The sequence below is a fragment of the Silurus meridionalis genome, chromosome 18, assembly GCF_014805685.1.
Source record: "Silurus meridionalis isolate SWU-2019-XX chromosome 18, ASM1480568v1, whole genome shotgun sequence".
Taxonomy (NCBI): Eukaryota; Metazoa; Chordata; class Actinopteri; order Siluriformes; family Siluridae; genus Silurus; species Silurus meridionalis.
In genome coordinates, this window is record NC_060901.1 from 4,049,958 (window position 1) to 4,072,032 (window position 22,075).

The 22,075-nt window shown below is 39.8% G+C and overlaps 1 protein-coding gene across 1 annotated transcript in view; it reads right to left on the reverse strand.

Moving 5' to 3' along the window:
- plxna4 (plexin A4) overlaps positions 1 to 22,075 on the reverse strand; it is a 317,143-nt gene that overhangs the window by 66,683 nt on the left and 228,385 nt on the right. The window contains 3 exon segments of the mRNA XM_046872953.1: positions 4,658 to 4,848; positions 9,902 to 9,998; positions 11,560 to 11,760. Of these exon segments, the coding sequence (XP_046728909.1) occupies positions 4,658 to 4,848; positions 9,902 to 9,998; positions 11,560 to 11,760 (489 nt within the window).

Here is a 22,075-nt window from a genome sequence, read left to right on the forward strand (position 1 = left end):
CATAAATTCAGTTTCCTTGACCGATTTTCAGCAGCACCACTGCAATGCGATGAAATAATGAAAAAAATAAATAAAATTTTTATCAAAGCCAAGTCACGTTCTAAGACCCCCCGTGAGTTCTGCAAATCTGCAAATTACCAGGGGTTGACTGTATCAACTATTGTCAAAAGTATGTTGTTCAGTAACTTGCGTCTTCAGGATTGTCCGAACTTTTGACAAGTGACTTCATGTGAGAACAACGCATTCGGGAGTGTCTATAGATATGCTGATTTCAATGTGGTTTATGTGGATTGTGGCTTAATGCAAGTGTGATTTTGCTAGGAAACCACCAGCCACGCCTCCCTCTGAGGCTCTAACTCTCACTCAGCCTCTCCCTGCTCCAATCACCTACACCTGTTCTCCATTACCTTTCCCCTTTATAAGCTCCCGATTCCACCCCACTCACAGGCGGATCTACTCGATGCCATAAGAGATCTACCGGACTTCCTACCACTAGTATTCCCCGTACTTCCATGCTCCTGGCTCCGCTTTGGAGGAAGCGCTCAAGATAGGTTTGCCTTTAACGGTTCACATTGGCGATCATCCCTGGACTATTTGCATTACGGATTCTACCCACATTATGGATTCTACCCGCATTACGGATCCTACCCGCATTATGGTTTATACCCGCTGTCCGGTTTGTACTTCTCCTCAAGCCTCTGCCTTGTATATGTTCAGACAAAATAAAGACAAGGTGTTAAACCATACTCCGGTTTCCGACTCTTGGTCTATCCATGACAGATTTAAAAAAGAATAGCAACAAAAAAAATTTGATGCAGCTCACTGGTAAGTGGCGCTATGGTGAGCTATTTTTTAGAAAAGGCCAGCAGGCGACTCGTGTGGTACCATGTTGGTGACCCCTGCTGTGTTGTTTTTCATGCTCCTAATTTTTATAGACCAAAATAAAAGTCTGCACTTCAGTGTATACACCGAATATGTATATCATTCCTTGAATCCATGAGAACAATGCAGGGATGCTTGCTTTACTGTTGCCAACCCTCATAATTCCCATGCCACCCCCTTGCGACCCCTGTAAATAATTTTCTAGATCCACCAATGTTCAATGATCTCGCAAGGCATATTTGGTTTGGTGTGGGGACTAGCTTCTCTTCACGTGTAAGTGGAACATGTACAAGATTCACTGCAAGAGTGCAAAACAAATACGTTTACTTTTTAAAAGTATTTTATCTTCTCTCTGTTTTGGCCTTCCTTCCACACTGTGACTGCTTTTTCAGTCAACAAAAATGTAGCTTTTCAAAAAATGCTCTCCAAAGTGGATCCACAGTGTGGACTCTATGAAGGCTTTCAAAAGCAACGACGCATTTTAGTCATTGCTGCGACGTTTCAAAGAGCCGGAAAGTAAATAAACGGCAGGCGGAAATGATGCAGATCTAAACATCTTACATTTTGCTCATGTGCAGTACAGGGTAAGCGTTTTCAGACTTTTTAGTGTGGATGATTATGATAATTTTGGGAAACAATTGAAAACAATAGCCTGGATGTTGAGAGTTTTTAGACTAAAACGCCGTTTTCAAATTAATCCAAATAAGTGTAGACGTAGTTGGGATTGGGATTGGAAAGGGGTGGAACTTGTGAGAATGACATTGGGTGCAAACCTTTTAACAAATGGAAGAATGGTACAAATTAAAATTGATAGCATGAGGGACTGACAACAACTTCTACAAGCATTTGGCAGACGCCCCTTATCCAGAGTGACTTACAATTATATCATTTACACAACTGAGCAGTTGAAAGGTTAAGAGCCTTGCTCCCCAATTATCTGCAGAAATGGGCAGGATTGTGCAGCATTTTGGAGTGTCCAGCTTTCTAAAGGATTTAGAATGCCCTTGGAAATAGGTGGGATTTTTTAAGTATTGGTCAAATATCTGCAAGACCAAACGTGATTGGTCAAGAATGTTTCAGGAGTGGCATAAACTGAATAAAAACATGGGTCCTGCACAATTCCCTACCATAAACAATAGCTTGATGCTCATAGAGAAAGCTATAGATGAGCAGTGAGGGTTGCAGGTTGAATTGCTATCAGTAACTTGCCATTCAGGAAAATCTCCAACTTTGTCCATTTGGGAAATAAACCAAACTGGCGTTGTGTATGAAGGAAGTCAATGAGTTAGATCACACTTTGTCAAGTCAGCTGCGATCTGTCTCTAAGGTCATCCCTTTGGTAGTCTACGCACAGCTGTGCTATTATCACAATGTAGTCTGTCCATCAGTCATCCTGGCAAACCTCTACACAGCATCCCAAAGGGAACCAGCCATCACTAACCGAACTGCGACAGCTTTTACCAAGGCTTTGTTTTTCCTGCTTGGCTGTGATCTCTTAAACAGAACACAGAGAGGTCGTTTTCAGTACAGGACCCCATAAAGTATAGAACAAGCCATGAAAAAAAAACATTTCTAAATGTAGTAAACTTGCTTGTCAATGTGGTTTAGTTTTCAAGGATCTCTGATATGTATTTTCATATTGTCTAATTATTTTAAATAGATTTTCGAAGGCACACTACTTTGATTTCCCAAATATAGAGACATTTACAACGTAACCCAAGATACATCCTAGAGAGTCACCACACTTCAGGCAATCGATGAAACAGTTTCATTAAAAGGGTGATTATAATAAACCAAAGAACGCTGCTGAAAAAAAAAAAAAAACTAATGTCAAACTTCTGACCTTGAAGGGAAATTGAATTCAGTTCGTTCTTTTCGGTCGAAAATGACACCGCGGGACATTCACCTTCGAGCGATCCCGAGTTTCAAATTAGAAACAGTCAAAAGCAATGACCTTGAAGCAATGTATCCAAGACTTCCTTACTCATTCAGAACCATTGAGAAGCTGTGAGCTCCAAACCCAATAGTAAAAAAGAAGACGCATTTTATGTGGTCCCCCACCCCATTTTAGAATATTTTAGACTAGATTTTATAGTAGATGCCTGCGAAATAACAGACCCTAATAAAATCGTTACTGAGACTAATCTCCGGCGTTACAATGCATGCAATTAACAGCTATCGCACCATATTACAGCGCCTTTCTCCGATAAGCGCCGAGCTGGTTTTTCCCGAAAGAAAGAGCATGCACGCAATAGGGAGAGTTGTCTCTTTTCATTAGGGGATGATTAGATTTGTGACTTTGACAAGCTAATTGATGGCTGGTGGAGGAAAACACTTAATCATCACCCACTTCGACTTCAGCTAAAGATTCGCCATCACAGATGTCATTGTAATGAAACGTATTAAAAAAAATACCCCCGAAAAAAGGGGGAAATAAAGAGTGAAGGAGACACATAAATACACATGGGCCTAATGAATTCAATAAATAAATAAAAAAAATTAGGCAGGGCCTCATTATTTGACTCAGTCTCTTTTTCATTCAGCTTGAGAAGCCGTCAATGAACTACTGATTTCTTTAAGCGTGCTGGTTCAGTGCTGTAATTCATAAAATGTTTAAACAAGAAAAAAACATATTGAGTTTATCTAAAGCGAAAGATTGTCTTATTTTGGCCCCAAAATTTCCCAGTGGCTGCTTGTGAGAAAAAAAAAACCAAACCAAAACAAAACAACAACTGCTTTCTGCCTCAGGAAACACGATGAAATACAGACGAATGGAAAAAATAATTTAATCACTATTTTGAAGGAAGAAAACATTTTCACCCTCTGATAAATTGTACCTGGCTATAAAGAAATACAGAAAAATTGGCATTCAGTAGATTTCCTCATCCAGGGCTACCTACAATTATCACATATTGAGCAGCTTATATGATTTATATTATCAGTCGATGGAATTTTAACTCAGAAACTTCTAATCAGAAGCACAACACCTTAACCACTGAGGTACCACGTCCTCTTCACCATCAAACGTAGACTAGATGCTAGTATAAAATTCCATATTCCAAGATGCTCAGATTAACATTTAGCTCCACTCACATTCCCGACTTTGGCAATCCTGATGTTCTTAGGTACATTTCTTGGCGGCTCTCTGAACTGGGGATACTTATTTATGCCAGTTTAACAGCAAGAACATTAAAGACATCACATATGTCATTTTCGAATGCATTTTATGATTGCCCAATCAGTGCTCAGGTGTGATATTAGCTCCACCCACATTTCCGCCTTTTGCAAACCTGATGCTCTTGGGTAAATTTCTTGCTGGCTGTCTGAGCTTGGGGTATTTATTCATCCCGGTTTAACGGCAAGAACATTAGACATCGCACATATGTCATCTTCTAATGCATTGTATGATTGTCCAATCAGTGCTCAGGTGTTTATTTTGCTCTACCCACATCTGCAGTTCTGCCGTCCTGGGTACATTTCTTGATGGCTATCTGAGCTGGGGTACTTATTTATTCCAATTTATCAGCAAAAACTTTAAAGACGTCGCATCTATGCCTAATGCAATTTCTGATTAACCAATTAGTGCTCAGGTGTGTATTTAGCTTCAACAACATTATCAACAATCCTGATGCTCTTGGGCACATTTCTTGATGGGTCTGGGGATCTGATGGGTCTGAGCTGGGGCTACTTATGGTAAGGGTCAATTGCCAGTAAAAGTAAGAACCAAAAGTAAGTGTTGGAGAATATGTATGTGTAAGAGTGTGTAGGTGTTTACCTTGGTGATCTTCGGGTGTGTGCACTTGCTGTTGATGCCGTTGTGTTCGAGCCACATGCTCTGTGGATGAGAGCAGTGCTGTTTGAGAGTGCAGCGCTTCTCGGCTTTACACCACACACATCCGAACAAAGGGTCAGCCTTCAGGCACAGGCCACAGCTCTCACGCCTCGCATCACACTTATACAGGTGTACTGTACACACAGATGTATAGATAGATAGATAGATAGATAGATAGATAGATAGATAGATAGAGATAGAGAGATAGAAAAATAAAGAAAACAGGTGAGAAAGACATTAACCAACACTGAACCACAAATGCAAACTTATCTAACATAGAAAAACCCAGAAAGCATCAGCAAGGCAAAAGTTTCTGTGCATTTGTTTAAACAGATCTTTTTTTAAACGAAAACTCGATATTACTTGCATGTCACGTTTTGCTCGCACTGGAACTCGGTAGCTATTGCACATGAATGATGCTAGCAAACACAACTCTTGGGTTTATTTATGATTACTAGCCAGTAAATGTTTTGTATATTTAGTTTAATTTACCAAGATCCTTAAATACAGGTTGTCACAATACATTAGCGCAAGGTTAGCTAGTTAATAGTTTGCTAGTAATCCAAACTACAGCTTTACTCAGTATAATATCCTGCTTAATCGTAGTTATTTTGACAGAAAAACCTGACTAAACACTTAAATCACATAATAGTCTAATGTAAACTAGCTTGCTAATAACCACTGGATGCTGGTTTACACATCATCATACTGCAGTGTTACTTATTTGTTACTGGAACAAAAAACTAGCTAGTATAACATTCTGTATCTTGATAGCATCCTTGGCCTTCCTAATACAATCCATTTAGCATCTTGGTACTAATGTTAGTTAGGATGTTCGTCCCTGCTAATATTTCCTAATTCATTCAAGAATAACAGACTAATGTTAGCTAGCTTGCTATCAATCCATGATTTTAAAAAGGATATCTGATGTAAATACATCTAGTTTGCTATGAATGGTGCCTAGCTTGTTAGCAAGAGTGGCTAGTTTATCATTTTGCCTTTTTTTTTTTTTTTTTAGCTTTAAATGGATACCTGGATAATCATTTCGAACAAATTACAGCTAGTTTAGGTAACAGGTAGACTATGGCCACTGGTGTACAGACTATGATAGCCTGCTAGATAATCTGGTTGTATCTGTATCTAGCTGTATTTAGCTAGCTTTCTGTAAACCCCTGCCAACAGTGTTGGCTGTATAATAATTATTCGAATGGGAACTAGCATCTGAGAAAGCCTTTCGGCCTGTTTAATGCATATGACTATCACAGTGTTAGCTAATGTGATCTGCTTTGGGACTGGGTTAAACACTGGGTATTTTAATGTTAGTTAACTTGGTTTTCATGTAAGGATAGCATGATAGCTAGCCACTGAAGGTACTAGACTGGAAATAGCTGCTGGAAGGGGTTACATTAGACTAGCTGACAAAATATTTGTGTTCTGTCATATGAACCGAATTCCTCCCCACTTTTTTTCGACCCTGCTTTTCTTCATTCGTCCATCTTAAGTTACATCGCCATAGCAACTGCAACAGACAATTTTTTTTAAATTGCCGGCACGGTCGATGTTCCGTCTATCAAATGATTCCCCTGGAACGAAACAGTTTTGGCGGTTCGGTGCTCGTGACGGGGTGTATGGAGCTCTGAGGCAGAAGGAGAAATCATACACTCTTCTCTCCTCCTCTGCCTAAATGAGCTCAGACTTCCCTCACACACACACACACACTCACACACACACACACACACACACACACACACACACACACACACACACCTACACATACACATACACACATATGTTTAACACACAAACACACACACACAAACACACACATTCCCAGATTGCACATTTTTCAACCGCAGGTGTCTTTTATTGTCAACTGATGTGTCATTTGTCGTTTATTTATTTATTTTTTTGCTATGCCACAGAGCTCAGAAACGCACCGGTGACAGTAACGTATCATTAAAGACGCAGCGTGACGGTAAACGCTCACACTTCCTCTGCTTGTATTTGAGTATTTGAGGTGTAGCGAAGAAAAAAAAGGCCTTTGTGGAACGCGGAACAGCGGCACGCACGCGAGAAAGACGCTGTCGCATGTCGAACGCCGTCACGACGCTGTCACATGTAGGCTGTCTTTGGGCTTTGTACTGTTAGCTTGTCAGCGTGGGGACTGCGCGAAAGAAAAAATCGGATCCAATAGGAACGGAGGGAGAAGATGAAGGGATCAGAAGGATTGAAGCGTGGCTAGAGCTGCACCACAGCTCTGTTAACTTCTCACATCCGGTTTCTAAGAACAGCGGCATCATGTAAATGCGCGTTTATATCAAAAGTGGTTGGAATACGTTGTAATTTGTGGTTACAACTGATTCACTGGGACGTGTACGGAGGATGAGGATGGTCTAATGTCTAGGTCTCAAAAAAAGCATTGGACTTTGGACGTGAAGGTCATGAGCTCAAATCCTAGCCACACTAAACTACTCCTGGGCCCCTGAGTAAGGCCCTTCATCCCATAGCTGTAAATGAATGAGATAACTGCATAATAGTGTCCTGACTGCATCTTTAATGCTCAAATCTTAGCCTTTTTCTGTTTCTGCATCATTGTTCATGTTACTGCCGAAACTTTGCTTTAATATTAAAAAAAAAAAAACTAGCATGCACTTTCTAATCAGTCAGACTCCAGCATTCCAGCATCCTGGCTGCACTGTAATCCACAATCTCAAACGTGTGTACACCAGTCGTCCTGCTCGGAAACCTGTTTGTTGCCAGATTGCATCCTTTTAGCACCAGCGTTTCTATCTGGCTAATTATCTCTGTTGTTCACCATGCCGGGTATGTTTTGCTAACAGTCAAATAAGCTTGTGAATATTTAATGTCACTCCCACACGCTCGTCTTTTCTTTTTTGGGGGAAAAAAAACCCGGCAGAATAATTGCGCAGGAAGAAGAAACGGTGGCGTCAATCCTGCAACAACGCCACACGTCGCGTATCGACGACTATTCCTTAAACGCGATCGAGGACAGCGGGAGACCATATGCCGTCTCTCGGCTTTGCACCGATTTGTCTGGCACGCTGGTCACACAAAAGTTAATGGGAACCGATAATGAATGCAGACACCATCCAAAGACAGGATGCCTTTTTATTACTTTTTTTTAAATTTCAGCATTTTGCCCAAATCTGAAGGCTTTTATTTCATTTTATTTCAAATCACAAGTTGCTTAATAAACACCATATGCAGGTGCTATGAAGTGCAGCTTGCTAAAATGTATGGTGTTTAAAGAAAACACAACAAAGTGAGTCAGTTCCAAAATTTTTGGCACCCTTTAAGAGAATGAAAATCCATTATTATATATTATATATATAATCTAACTTTCATTGCTAGCGTTGGACATTAGCGATGTAAATATATTATATTATTATATTATATTTAATTATTGTACTAAGTAGCTTTTTCACGTATTTTATTGAAGTATTTTCCATTTGGGGAGACTTTTGCTGTAACTTCATTACATTTCAAAGTCAAATATTTTACTTTTTACTCAACTACATTTTGTGAAATCAGTCGTTCCTTTTTATTTATGAGCAGATTAAATCTTAACTGGTCAAACACGCAGTAATCGACCAGTCAGGGTCGAGCGCTCGCTCTTTAGAACTTGTTTTGATCGGCGCTTGGTGTATTTACTGATTACCAACATACAGTTCAGCATCAGTTCAACATCAAGCAGAACATTTAGAGAGGAATAAATGATGAATAAACTCCAGACTCGGACTCACCACAACACACGTGTCCTTCTTTACACGATTTTTTTGCAGTAGTTGAAAAGAAGGTTTCGGGCTCATGATAATTTAAATAGAAATCAATCAGTGTTTAACTAATTAATATAAAATCTGGCAGCATCAGGACACTGTTGATGTTTTGCCCGCCATTATCAATCAGCAAGTTACAGTATGTTGTGTTTTATTCGTGTTGTTGGATAATGCTTTACATCTATTATTTTTATTTATTAATTTTTTATTTATCCATTTATAGTTACATTTTATGTTGTATCACGACCCTGAAACTATTGTTTTATGTCAATACATTTCTAACAGACTTTTATATGATTTTTAATGTTCGACTTTGATCAAAATATGGGTTTCTGAGATTTGCAAATCTTTGCATTCTGTTTTTATTTACATTTGTATAAAGAGGATGATTTGCACAAAAGTGTTGTAGAGTAACAAAGACCCTGTTCTTACACAATCCATGACTTAAAACTGTGTGAAAATATAATTAATACTTAATATACTTAGTGAGAGTTTTTTTCAATAAGATGCAAGGGATGGTAAGATTCACATCGCTATAAGGTGCTATAGGTAACTGAAATAAGACCCGTTTTTAAGAATCTCAAGATCTCAAGATAAAAAAGTTTAAATGCTGTGAGTTAATAAGACAAAAGACGTGGTTGTGTTACCAGAATTCAATTCAATTTAATGAATTGTTATTTGTGTAGCACTTTTAACAATGAACATTGTTTAAAAACAGCTTTACACAGGTAATGCGGTGAATTGAATTTAGAATCAGGGCAGAATGAGTATAATTTTGGTTTTTATATGTGCAGGGTTTCTTTTCCAGATGCTGTAAACAGCTGGACATGATACTCCTTTGCTAAAGCTAGGCTGCTTCAACCAATCATCTCACAGTTACTGTAAAGTGGTATGGAGTTGGAGACTGAAAAAGAACACATGTACTTCAGTGACTCTCAAAGAGCACAGGCTCTTATTCTCTCCCACTCTAAGTCTCTCTCTCTCTCTCTCTCTCTCTCTCTCTCTCTCTCTCTCTTTTATCTATATCTATGTCTCTCTCTATTGACTGCAGTGTGTGACAGCTGGCTAAGGATCAGCTGTCTTAAACTGTCAGGCTCTGGAAGGTCAAGTAACAGGTGGGCACACACACTACATCTTCTCCTCAGAGATGCTTCCACATACACACACAGACACACAGACACACACAGACACACACACAGACACACAGACACAGACACACACACACACACACATATATATATATATATATATATATATATATATATATATATATATATATATATATATATATATCCAATACAACAGAAGCTGAGAGGTAGGAAGTGGGAATAAAATAGAATATTGAGATTTATATTGCCTGTTGTCATGGAGATGGGATGAAAGGGCTCACCTTTGTTTTGCGCCGGGTTATCGATGCTAAAATCCCCATTCCAGATCACCGTCAGTTCCACGGCCAGGCTACTCATCTCCATCCCATCATACAAGTACTAAAACAGAGGGAGAGAAAGAGAGAGAGAGAACGAGACAGAGCACTGTGTAATTGTGTTCAGATGTAAAAAGCTTTTATTCTTTTTGCCAAACAGAGTCAAAGAAACGTGCGAGCAGGAAAGAGATGGACTCTTCAAAGAAAAGCAACACGAACGTGAACATCGTAGACCCTTAACCTTGCCGCTCTCAGAGTTACATGTCCTCCACAACATCTACTCGATGCAGCTGATTGCTCACACTGTTCGGTAGATTTGGATATCAGCTTCAGATGAAAACTTTCATCAAAGTTTTCAGTCTTTATATGTTCATCAAAGCATGAAAGTTAATGATGTGATGCATCGACTTAAAAAAGTGTGCATCGATGTAGAAATCAGTACTCCAGTTCCTACAAACCCCTTTTTATGCCTTTTTTCTTTGCCATTTTACTTAACTCATTCATACACCTTAGATGTAGCTGACGATTTAGTTTTTCAACTATCAAAACATATACTATATGCTGAGCTTTACAACTTCCAACGTTCAAAAGTTAAGTAGATTTTTTTTCATTAAAATTAAATGTTTTTCAATATTTCAAAACTTAAATTCAACATATTCTTATTTCAGCCCTATTTAAATGTACAAATTTGAATATTTACCAATGTTTCAAAATCAGATTCAAGTTGGCTAATGCATCGTTTGCACTGATTTATTTATATATAATCATCACTGGATGTGCTATACTTTTATTATTTAGAAAGTGACCAATAATTGTGACCAATATTTTATATATATATTTTTTTTCCTCACTAAACTGTTTCTCGAGCGTTCTCTCAGCACCGCTGTTGCTACGTGAATATGGCGTATAACAACACTACAGAGACTACAGGCGTGTCCTGAGAGTCACGTAGAATACAGATTAACATGGCAGAGGCAGAGCTGCGTCTTTCTGGAGACATAACAGATACTCCAGCTGATTGCTCACGCTTCTCACCAGATTTGTATTTCTGTTTCATGTCAAAACTACTCCTGTAAGCCTTCGCTGGGTCTTTATATGTGCCATATGTGCGTTAAGATATATTGTACAGATAAATGTTTTGGGACACCCGACTCTTCCAGCTCTATGTAGTTCTTCTGCAAACTGTTACCACAAACTTGGAGGCACACCATTTTACAGGATGTCTTTGGAGGTGGTAGAATGAAATTTGCCCTTCAGTTGAACTAGGAGACCCAAACATGTTCCAGCATGACAATGCCACTGTGCAACAAACCAGCTCCGTGAAGATCTGTTTTACATGGGTTGGAGTGGAAGATCTCCTGCTGTAGAGCTCAGACCTCAACCCCACCTAACTTACATCAGTACCTGACTGTACTAACACCCTACTAGCTTTATAAGCACAAATGTACCAGTCTTACAGTCAGGTGTATTAAGTTTGTAGAATGCAGATACTATATAAAGCTCTATGAGCTACCTCATGACCTCCAACATAAGCCATCCATATTAATAACTAATTATGGCGTGCTTACGAATGTGTTATGTAGCTCTTCCATAGCCTGATTCATGACAGGAGCTCATAGACTCACCGAAGTGTTCTGGCACTGTACGCTGGAGCTGTTAAAGCGGAGGGCAGGGACTCTCTGCTCCACTCCCTGGATAATGAGCACGCACTCGTAGCCACGCTGTCCCGACTGAGGCTGGGGCAAGTTCTTGGCACGCAGGGTAATGGGCTTCACAACGTTGACCGGCACCAAGATCCGGTCCGCGGGAAGCAGCTGGGGGCATTCCTGTAGGAGGAAGACAAGGATTGGTGTTGTACTGGATCCGCATTATATACATTAAAGTGTATCGATCCCACATGTCTCTACTGCACATGCTCAGGTTTATTATGTTTATTCAGAAGACTCTGATTCTAACAAATTTAGATTTAGGATTTAGGATTTAGGCATTCAGTGCAGTTGTGTGATATTAAAAAAACAATCTCGATATTTTCCGAGAATTTTCCGAAAGCGATAATCAGACGATATTTTGCATAATTCAAAAATGTGCACGTAAATGTCTCATATTGTACAAACTCCCTTTTACAATGTCAATAGGATACTGTTTGTTTGTAACTTTATATTGCATGCACCCCAGTTTTGATTGGTTATTTAAAAAAATAAGTGACATACTCGATAGTATGATGTTGCATATCGTCAAAACAAGAATCGCAATAGTATCTGAAACAATATATATCGCACACCTCTAATCCAGTGTTTTTTTTGGGTGGCAAAAAATAGTTGACTGTATTGGTTTTGATTTGCTATAATGCAAACTAGAAACTGGATTAGAAACTTCCAGAAAGGTCTAAACAGATATGCTGATGCTTTAACCTTGCAAAAAAAAAACTGCTTAGTATTTTTTCTTCTACACTATATGGTAAAAAGTATCATGACACCTGAATTTTCCAGGCATATATGTGGTTCTTCCCCAAACTGTTACCACAAACTTGAGGGTACACAATTGTAGGATGTGGTAGCATTGAATTTTTTCCTTCACTTGAACTATAAACCTGTTCCAGCATGACAATGCCCCCATTCACAAAGCCAGTTCCATAAAGATCTGCTTTTACATGGGTTGAAAAATGTGGAAGATCTTCTGCTATAGCATCCTATTGAATATGGTGAATGTGAATTCTGGTTGCACCTCTGGTCCTCCTCACCTCACCTCACCTCACCTCACCTCACCTCACCTCACCTCAGTAAGCGCACTCCAAATCCAAAGAGTAGAGGTTAATTATAAGAGCAAATGAGATTTAAATGTGGAAAAAGAAATGTAAAATGTGGAACAAGCACACCAATCTTATGCTCGAGTGTCCACAAACCTTATATAGTGTATATAAAACTACTTCAAGTCAGGTGTGAAGTTGTTTTGTGAAATTTTTACCTCAGCTTTTTCATGAAACAAGTATTAATACAGTGTAACTCTACAGAAAAAGTGTGCGTGGTCTTTCCCTTCCTTGTTTTATTAGGTTTTATTAAAAAGGCAGACTGGATTGCATATTGAAAAAAAAAGTCTAACAATGGCATTAAAAAAGCAATTATAGATCAGGTAAAAGACGGAGCAGGAAAGGATGAGTATAAGGACGGCTGTTTACGTGTTCAGCTTGGCCATTTCTGTCAGCGTACCGAAAATGGAAGTTTTATCTTAAACGCCTCTAATGAGAAAGGTAGCTTTAAGAAAGTTCTTGTGAAGTAGCATTGCAGACTTCTTCAATTGAGCACAAAACAGGAAGCTTGCTGATAACCTCACACACACACACACACACACACACACACACACACACACACACACACACACACACACACACACACACACACACACACACTCAGAGTCACAGAAATCCATAATGAGCGGGATAAACATGGTGAGTCACCCAAGTACAAAATCAGTCTCATCATCTTTCATTGTGACACGCGCTCTGAGATTCCGAGTTTTAGATTTCATTCACATCTTGTCGGCTTTTTATTTTTTATTTTTATCACATATCTTATATCACACACACACACACACACACACACACACACACACACACACACACACACACATGCACTCTCTCTCTCTCTTTCTCTCTCTCTCTCTCTCTCTCACATGACTGACCAGCCAATTAGCATCAATCTCGAATCAGAGAGGATCAGAACATTCTTGATTCTGATTGGCCAGAAGATGTTCATAAATTTACAAGTTTATGCCGTTGTTGTTGCTATAGTAAGAACTTATTTTCTTTGCCTTGTTTAATGGCACACTTTATTTATTTATTAGTTATTTTTAATGTATTTGTTTAGACAGACAGACAGGCAGACTGACAGATTGATAGATAGATAGACACATAAATACATACATACACACAAATATAGTCAGACAGACAGACAGACAGACAGACAGACAGACAGACAGACAGACAGACAGACAGACAGACAGATAGATAGATAGATAGATAGATAGATAGATAGATAGATAGATAGTTGTGTGTATGTATGTATGTATTTTTCATGTATTTGCATTACACTTTACTCCCTACTGAATTCTACTGAATCATGCTTCAATGGTTTTATTAAAATTCTCCATAACACATGTCCTGCATCTCTAAAATGTTCTTGATCTCTTTTACCTCAAGCACATCACACAAGTGGCATCTTTAAGCTCAGGAAGTGCGATACTACAGGAAGCATTGTTTCTAAAAAGCCCTGGCAGCAAGAACTATTTAATCCTAACTATAGGATATCAAGTCTCCTCTCGGCTGCCTTTACTAAAAGGCAGCTCGTAACGACGTTATGTCAGCTGAACTAATCGTATTGGACTACATAAAACCCCGACGTGAACGTAGCAAATCGAATGACGTCGGGGTTTTTATACATTATTGATGGTTTTAAAAGTGATTACATCAGACCATGTAGTGCCTTCTGGGTAAATCCTGCTTCTAAAAGCTACACTTAGGGTATGCTCACTTTAATTAAATAAACTTTCCACATCGACTATTGTGTGAGCCCCAGAAAACTTTTACAGAAACTACTTATTTATTTATTTATTTATTTTTATAATTATGACCTAATTGCATTCATCATAGCACTGGTTTTTGGCACGTTCTTCCATGAAGACGTCTTAAGATTTTCTTCGGCCTCACATCAATCTGGTTTTTGCCTTTAAGCTCCTTTTTCTAGAACACAACCCATAAATCCTTAACTTTCTCCAGAACATTCTTGTGACGCCAGTACCAGGGACAAGTACCATGTCATGACCTGGTGGTTGTGGACCTCTGGTGTAAATCCTTCTAACGTTCAGGTCTATAGGTTGCAACTGTGATTATTCTTTTCTAACTCAGCATGGGTTCTGTGTAGTGTGTAAACGCCCAGAGACGGTTTCTCCACATGGGATTACATGAGGGTTAATGGTTTTAGTGTCTAATTAATCAGGAATTTTGGCTGCACCCTCAGCCGGCTGTTTTTTTTTTTTTTTGAGAATGCCAGACGTGTACCTCACGTTAGAACTTGGCGAACGCTAGCATCTAATCCTCTCCAAGGATCTCTGCTGGACTCTTCCCATGCGGCACAGGTGCTATTATTTATGCCAACCCCATCTATTCTCCGAGCCCATCACCAACTATTATGTCTGCAAGCTTTTCCAGGTATTTATCTGTAGCTGTCAGGATTCCCGGGTTCTTTATCTCGAGGATGCTCAGAGCAGAATTAGTGTGACGGCATAAACACTGCGATCTTTCCCTCGGTTTCTGACAGGTACTTTTTTTTCGCTTTCCGTTAGCTGTTAATGACGGCAATCGCGTCCGCAATTACGAAAGGTGCGTGAGATGCTTCTGACAGTTCAGAAGTGTATCATAGATGTCACTTCATCGCTTTCTGAATATAGGGCATTGTCGCGTCCCGCCGCTCTTGGCTTACACTGATAAGAGGCTTATGATTGGTGTGGATTTCAGCAGGAGCTAAAGCTGAGGTGTGAAACTTTATTTGGATCCAAAAGTCCCGACTTAAGCGCTTTGTTATTTCAATTATACACAACCACTTCCTTATTTGTGCCTCCCAGAAAACACCCAGAAAAAAAATGGATTGTGTGAAAGTCAATCTTTAATTGCTGAGCTTTGTTGCAACATTATCCAGTCTTTGGCTCACATCTTCTTGACGACTCTTCCCATTGGCTGATCTGGACCTTTCCACTTTTCCACATTCTGAGACTTCCATCACTGTCCATCATCAAATCATACACATCATGAGTAAAACTTCACATCTCTTTGCCCAAAGTTATGCTTTCGTCTGATCGCTTAGGCAACAGCTGTAACGTCACTGTGAATATGCAGCTAATCAAATCTGGGTGCTTGGCCCCTGAAAATGCTGCAATTTGTCTTACTGTTCCTCTTTTTGTTTAAACAACCGTCTTTTATTCAGTTACAATCTGCATACTCAATCAATTGTGCAAGCCCCAGGGATTTCTACCGCTTTAACATTATCGCAATTATGTACACCCCCCCAACCCACCCCACCCATATACAGTACACACACATCCACGTTCTTCTTCCCTGAACACACAACGGCTCGCATTAAAATTCATAAACTGACATTAAAAAATGCAGAAACAGACAAACACACTCACCCACTCAAATAATTGTTGTTCTAAAATGCTTGCGCTCGCACACAGACGCGCACGAAAACGCGCCATTCTTCACCCCTCACCCCTCGTCCGATTCAGCGCCCACGAGCAGAATTAAAACTACACATGGGAATAAACTCAACGTTTTCCATGATGGCAAGACGAGATCGCTTCTTGATTCAGCCTTAATTCTGAGCACTAAAATACGTAATTGTTGTTAGATTAACCTCGTCAATATGGTAACTGCACTGCCTCTGACCAGAAGACTCTACAGTAAGTATGGAGAGCTAAGGAACTCATCAGAGCTTTACTGCTGTCTACACAGGACCTGTACAATGAATGTTGTCTGTACAGAGTTGACATGATAGTCAAAGATCCTACCCATTTAGCCCACAGCCTGTTTTAAATTCTACTCTCTGGAAAACGCTGCTGTAGCATGTGGTGCAAAACTACCAGTCCCAGCAAGAGCTTTTCCCCCACATGCCATCAGGTTACTCCACTGACTCTGACCATGCTGAAAAGCCTACTAAGCTGTTACGACTATAACAACTAAATCGCTTAGTTTTGTGCATTAACCAGACTGGTCATGTCTGGTTATTTATTCATTCTTATCACTGTATCACAGATAGTTTACATTCTTGCCACTTGTGCACTAAACCTGTGCCTCTGGAGAAACGCAATTGCGCTCGACTTTGCACCTTGATGTCTGGCTAGGGCTCACAAACCAAAGTTGGCCCGTGTTGACCTTTGAATTGTTCCCCCATTGAACTAGACCCCATATTCATTTATTTTTGTAATATTTTGAACTAATTATTATGAAAAAACATAATTTTAATGTAATGCTTGGTACAATGCAACAGTTATTTTTAGCCCTGGCCCTCAATCAAATGTTTGGCCCCTTCGTAGAAAAAGGAACTCTTCAATCAAAAACATAGTTAATTAATGTTTCCTAACGTTTTGCATTATGTAGTTATAATGCTATATCTCTCAGGCTGTTCTCTGATCCCTTATCAGACTTCATTCTAGAACTCACAGCCACATTATGCTGATATAATACATATGGTTTTTTTTGTTGTTTCCTTGCTGTCATATCGTTTTCACCTCTCCTCTACGGGAACAAGTCCCCCGCTCCCTGTCTACCATCCTTCAGATTCGCAGCTTTATTCGCCCAAGTGATTGACACCAACTTGGAAGACTTTAATATTGAGATTTCAGTTATTAAGTCTTTCAAAGCCAGTGACAGGAGATATTCAGTAAGCTCTTGGGACTCACGGACAGAACATAATAAAGAAATATCAGTGCATCAGTGGTACAACCAAAAAAGTAATGAATAAAGTATGTTTTTCCATCTGACATTGGGGTATGAGCGCAATCCAACTGTGGTGTATTTAGCCCTCTTTCCAGGGTATCAAGAGCACCAACCAAGGATTCAGTATACAGATACATACAGGCTTGTTGGAAAACCTGGAAAGTTCTGTTTTTTCAGATAAAACCACATCCTAGCTAGTGAAAGTTAAATCATTTACATTTAAGATGTTTGAATGACGCCCTTATCCAACTGAGCAGTTGAGTGTCTTTCTCAGAGACCCAGTAATAGTAGCCTGGTGGTGCTTGGATTTGAACTCATGACCTCAAGGTTTAATGCTATAACCATTAAGCTACCATCTCCCTAAAAAATGTATGCTGCCGCATGGCAAAATGTACTATTATTTTATTTCTATAGCGCTTTCAACAATGAACATTGTTGATTGATAAAGAATGTATAAGATGGTTCTTATTGTGTAAGTTTGTCCCTGATGAGCAAGCCAGTGGTGAATGTGGCAAGAAAAAACTCCCCGAGATGGCATAAGAAAGAAACCTTGAGAAGAACCAGACTGAAAAGGGAACCCATCCTCATCTGGGTGGTACCAAATGTCCATTTATTACAGATAAACAATGTTAAGGTGTGCAGTGATAGTGATCATATGCAAACTGTAGTCCTGTGACTGTTGACATTAACTACAGTAGAAATCCAAATCCTAATTTAATGGATCTCCAGGCCGTTGATCAGAAACCATCCCCAGCTGCACAAAATGGTCTCCAAGTTTTGCACCATTTTTGCATATTAGCGCCAGCAAGATCACTGGTATTAGTAGTATAGAGTTTGCCCTATTTTGAAAGGTCCTGTTATACAATTTGAAATGGTCATAGATACATAGACAGATAATTATGTTTACTCTCTCCCCTGTCAGACAGAGTGACAGTAATCAATTGTTTTATAGGAACGAGCTAGCTGCTTGGCAGACAAGCAAATTGGGAGAAAATGGGTTAAAAGGGTTCAATGCTTTAACCTAAATAGGTTTTCAGGCTGTCCCATTTGGGGGAAGCGTGGAAGACTCTAATTTTAGACCATTAACCATTCGAAGAACCCTTGTGGAACTGTCGCAGAAATAGAAAAGAGCTGAAAATATATACTTTTTCTTTTTTCATAATGAACTGCATTATTAAAAAACCTACTTTAAACAAAAAAGAAATAAAATGCAATTAGAGGTTCATGCAAAGAAAATGCATTTGAGGTTCCAAGCACTGATGGAAGTTCAGGAAGTTACACGGGGGCACACTGTGTGATTTTTATTAGTCCTTTCCGATTGTTGCTCGTCCGATTGTTTCATGTCACACTGAAGGATCTCAGTTGTCATAATGTCAGACTGTAGGACAGACAAAAACTGACACACACAAGAAAGAGTTTTAAGTTATCAATCCGTTACAAGTTCTTTCGCTAAAGATGGATAGCAGCAAACAAAAACGATGAATAGCATGAATTTTGGAGCAAGTCACAGCAGGACAAAAGAGGACGTCATGGGCTTCCAATTCTAAAAACCGAACTCTAGGTTTCAACCTGAAGGTGGTTCACTGTTGTTGCACTAATTGCGTCACCATATTGCAGCGCTGATACTGCTTCTTGGTTTAACGCCCGTCGTAGAAGAAGTCACAGTGCAGAAAAGAGTCTGAAATCTTCTGACTGTAAGAATTTCATCGAAGGAAAATAAAATATAGCAACGGCCATTAATCAGCTGTCGGTGAACAAACTAATGACCACAGATTTTATAGATTCCCTTAAAGCAAGAGACTTACTATAGAATATCCATTTCTTTTAGCTTTTTTTTAATCACAGTATGGAAATCCCATTTCAAGGCTACTGCTCAGGAACAGGTTTGACATTAAAAACCTAAAAAAAACCCCCCAAAAAACAAAGATGTGTTGCTTCAGGGAAATGGCTTTAATCAAAAAGGATCTTACAAGAACCAACAAGACCGGAGTTGAGTCCCCAGATACTGTACATGCAAGCATATTTTGCACTAGGTTTAACACTATGCACTTTATGAGGTTAGGACAACTTACTTTTAGTCCTTAAAAGCTCTGTTTTGTTATGTTGTGTAGCTGTATGTTGCTGGATGTAGCACCAGGGTCTTGGAAAAACATTGTCTAATTTCAATGTGTACTGCTATACACAGATCAGGAATAACATCATAACCCTCTGCCTAATATTGTGTTGCTCCCCCTTTTGCTGCCAAAACAGTCCAGACCCATTGAACATTAACAGCATGAACTTTTTCAGCAGTTTGAGCTACAGGAGCTCGTCTGTTGGATCAGACCACACAGACCAGCCTTCGCTCCCCACGTGCATCACTGAGCCTTGGTTCACCACTGTTCCTTTATTGGAGCACTTTTGATAGACTCTGAACACTGCAAACCAGGAACATCCTACAAGAGCTGCAGATTTGGAGACGCTCTGACCCAGTCGTCTAGACATCACAATTTGTCAAACGCGTTAAAATCAATTTTTTCCTGCTTCTAACACGTCAACTTCATTTGTTGCTTCCACTCATTATCCACTATCCACTCTCCTATCCACTCACTAACAGGTGCCACGATGAAGAGACAATCATTGTTCTTTACTTCACTGCTCATAATGTTATAATGTCACAATGTTATGCCTGATCAATGTATGTATTTTTGGAATGACAAGAAAAGTGTCTTGTCTTGACAAACCATGAAGAATTATCCCTGTCTCTATCCAGAATCGGACCAGAGCCTGATACAGTCCATGTGGAAATGTTTTCCTTGTCACATCCACTCCTCGGAGACACTAAGCTAAGCGGCGAATCTGTTCAGTCCAGCCAGAATTGATTTTCACCACCCTGGAGCGAAAGACATCCCAGAACCTTCCTGGCATCCCAATGAATAAATAAATCAAAGCTAATATCGCAATGCACATCGAGGAGCTCCATGTCTTGACAGTGTCTGACAATGATATATTGAAAGTCTGACACATGCTCAAGGCTGCTCATAAACGAGAAAAAGATGATACACGTTTTAAAAAAAAGGATAAAACTATGATTTTAATAATGACATTTCTAAGAGAAAGGACAGCTGGGGGGATTGTGTATGTTTGCACTGTAAGGTCTTTGCCGATCGAGGAGGTGCATCTTCGTTTGCTTGTGAACAGGAGGAAAGGTGGAACGATTCAGACAGTAATCTTCGCACGTGTTCGCTGCAGAGAGGAGCGCGGACGACGGGGGGAAATCGATTCGATCCGATAAAGAATGACAGCGTGAGGTGTGAGAAGGAGGCAGAAAGAAGAGAGAGAGAGAACGAGAGAGAGAGAGAGAGAGCGAGGGCGAGAAAAAGCCTTGGCACACTGACTGGATCTGGCACAGATGGGCAGATCCATAATTAGAGCGTGATCGGTGTGTGTACGCGTGCAAAAGATGGCTGTGTCTGATGCAGGCAGTACAGGAATGACTCATTTTGTCTCGGTGACTACCAGTCGTGCTTTGCAAGCTTCTGATCCTTTTAAATCATCCATCCTGCCTGCCCTCTTTTCCTCCCTCCCTCTTTCCCTCCCTCCCTCACTGTGCTTTTACATTTTATTCTCCCCAATGCTGCAATCACCTCATCCATCCTCTGTTTTTCTTTTTTGCTTTCTATATCTGACCCATTCTTCTTCCCATACTCCAAACATAGAGTAACTCCATCCTCAATCCTTTCCACTAGCTGCTGCATTGCCAAGCAGACCAAAATAGAAATTAAGGCAGTTATGTCTTACAGAAATCATACTTTCACAACCTCCATCACACACAGACCTCCCGTCAATAAGGCCTGCGAGTAGACAGAAGAAGACTTGAGGCAGAACTGAAAGATTGATTCGTCGTCCCTGTTCTTCTTTTCCTCACTTTTCCTCAACACCTACTTCTCTTCTTTGTTTTTTCTGTAGATAGATCAGGCATAACATTATGACCAGGGAAGTGAATAACACTGATTATCTCTTCATCATGGCATCTGTTAGTGGGTGGGATATATTAGGTGGCAAGTCCTCAAAGTTGATGTGTTAGAAGCAGAAAAAATGGGTGAGCGTAAGGATTTGAGAGAGTTTAACAAATTGTGATGGCTAAATGACTGGGTCAGAGCGTCTCCAAAACTGCAGCTCTTGTGGGATGTTCCTGGTCTGCAGTGGTCAGTATCTATCAAAAGTGCTCCAAGGAAGGAACAGTGGTGAACCAGGGACAGGTTCATGGGCAGCCGAGGCTCACTGATGCACGTGGGAAGCGAAGGCTGGTCCGTGTGGTCTGATCCAACAGACAAGTTACTGTAGCTTAAACTGCTGAAGAAATTATTGATGTTAATGCTCGATGGGTCACGACTGTTTTGGCAGCAAAAGGGGACCAACACAATATTAGGCAAGTGGTCATTTTAATTTTTCATGTGTGTATTCATGTGTATTAATGTACATAGTCTGTAGTGCCAATTCTGTGTACGCTTCTGTCCGTTAAAGTTAACTTTTTGAAATAACATTCGCGGTCCATGACAGTAAGGGATGAAAAAAAATTGGATTTTGACCAAAAATTTTTTTTAAACAAACTAGCAAAACCTAATAGCTAGCATTAGTGACGCATCAGGGGCATCTTTCTGCATCCGCCTAAG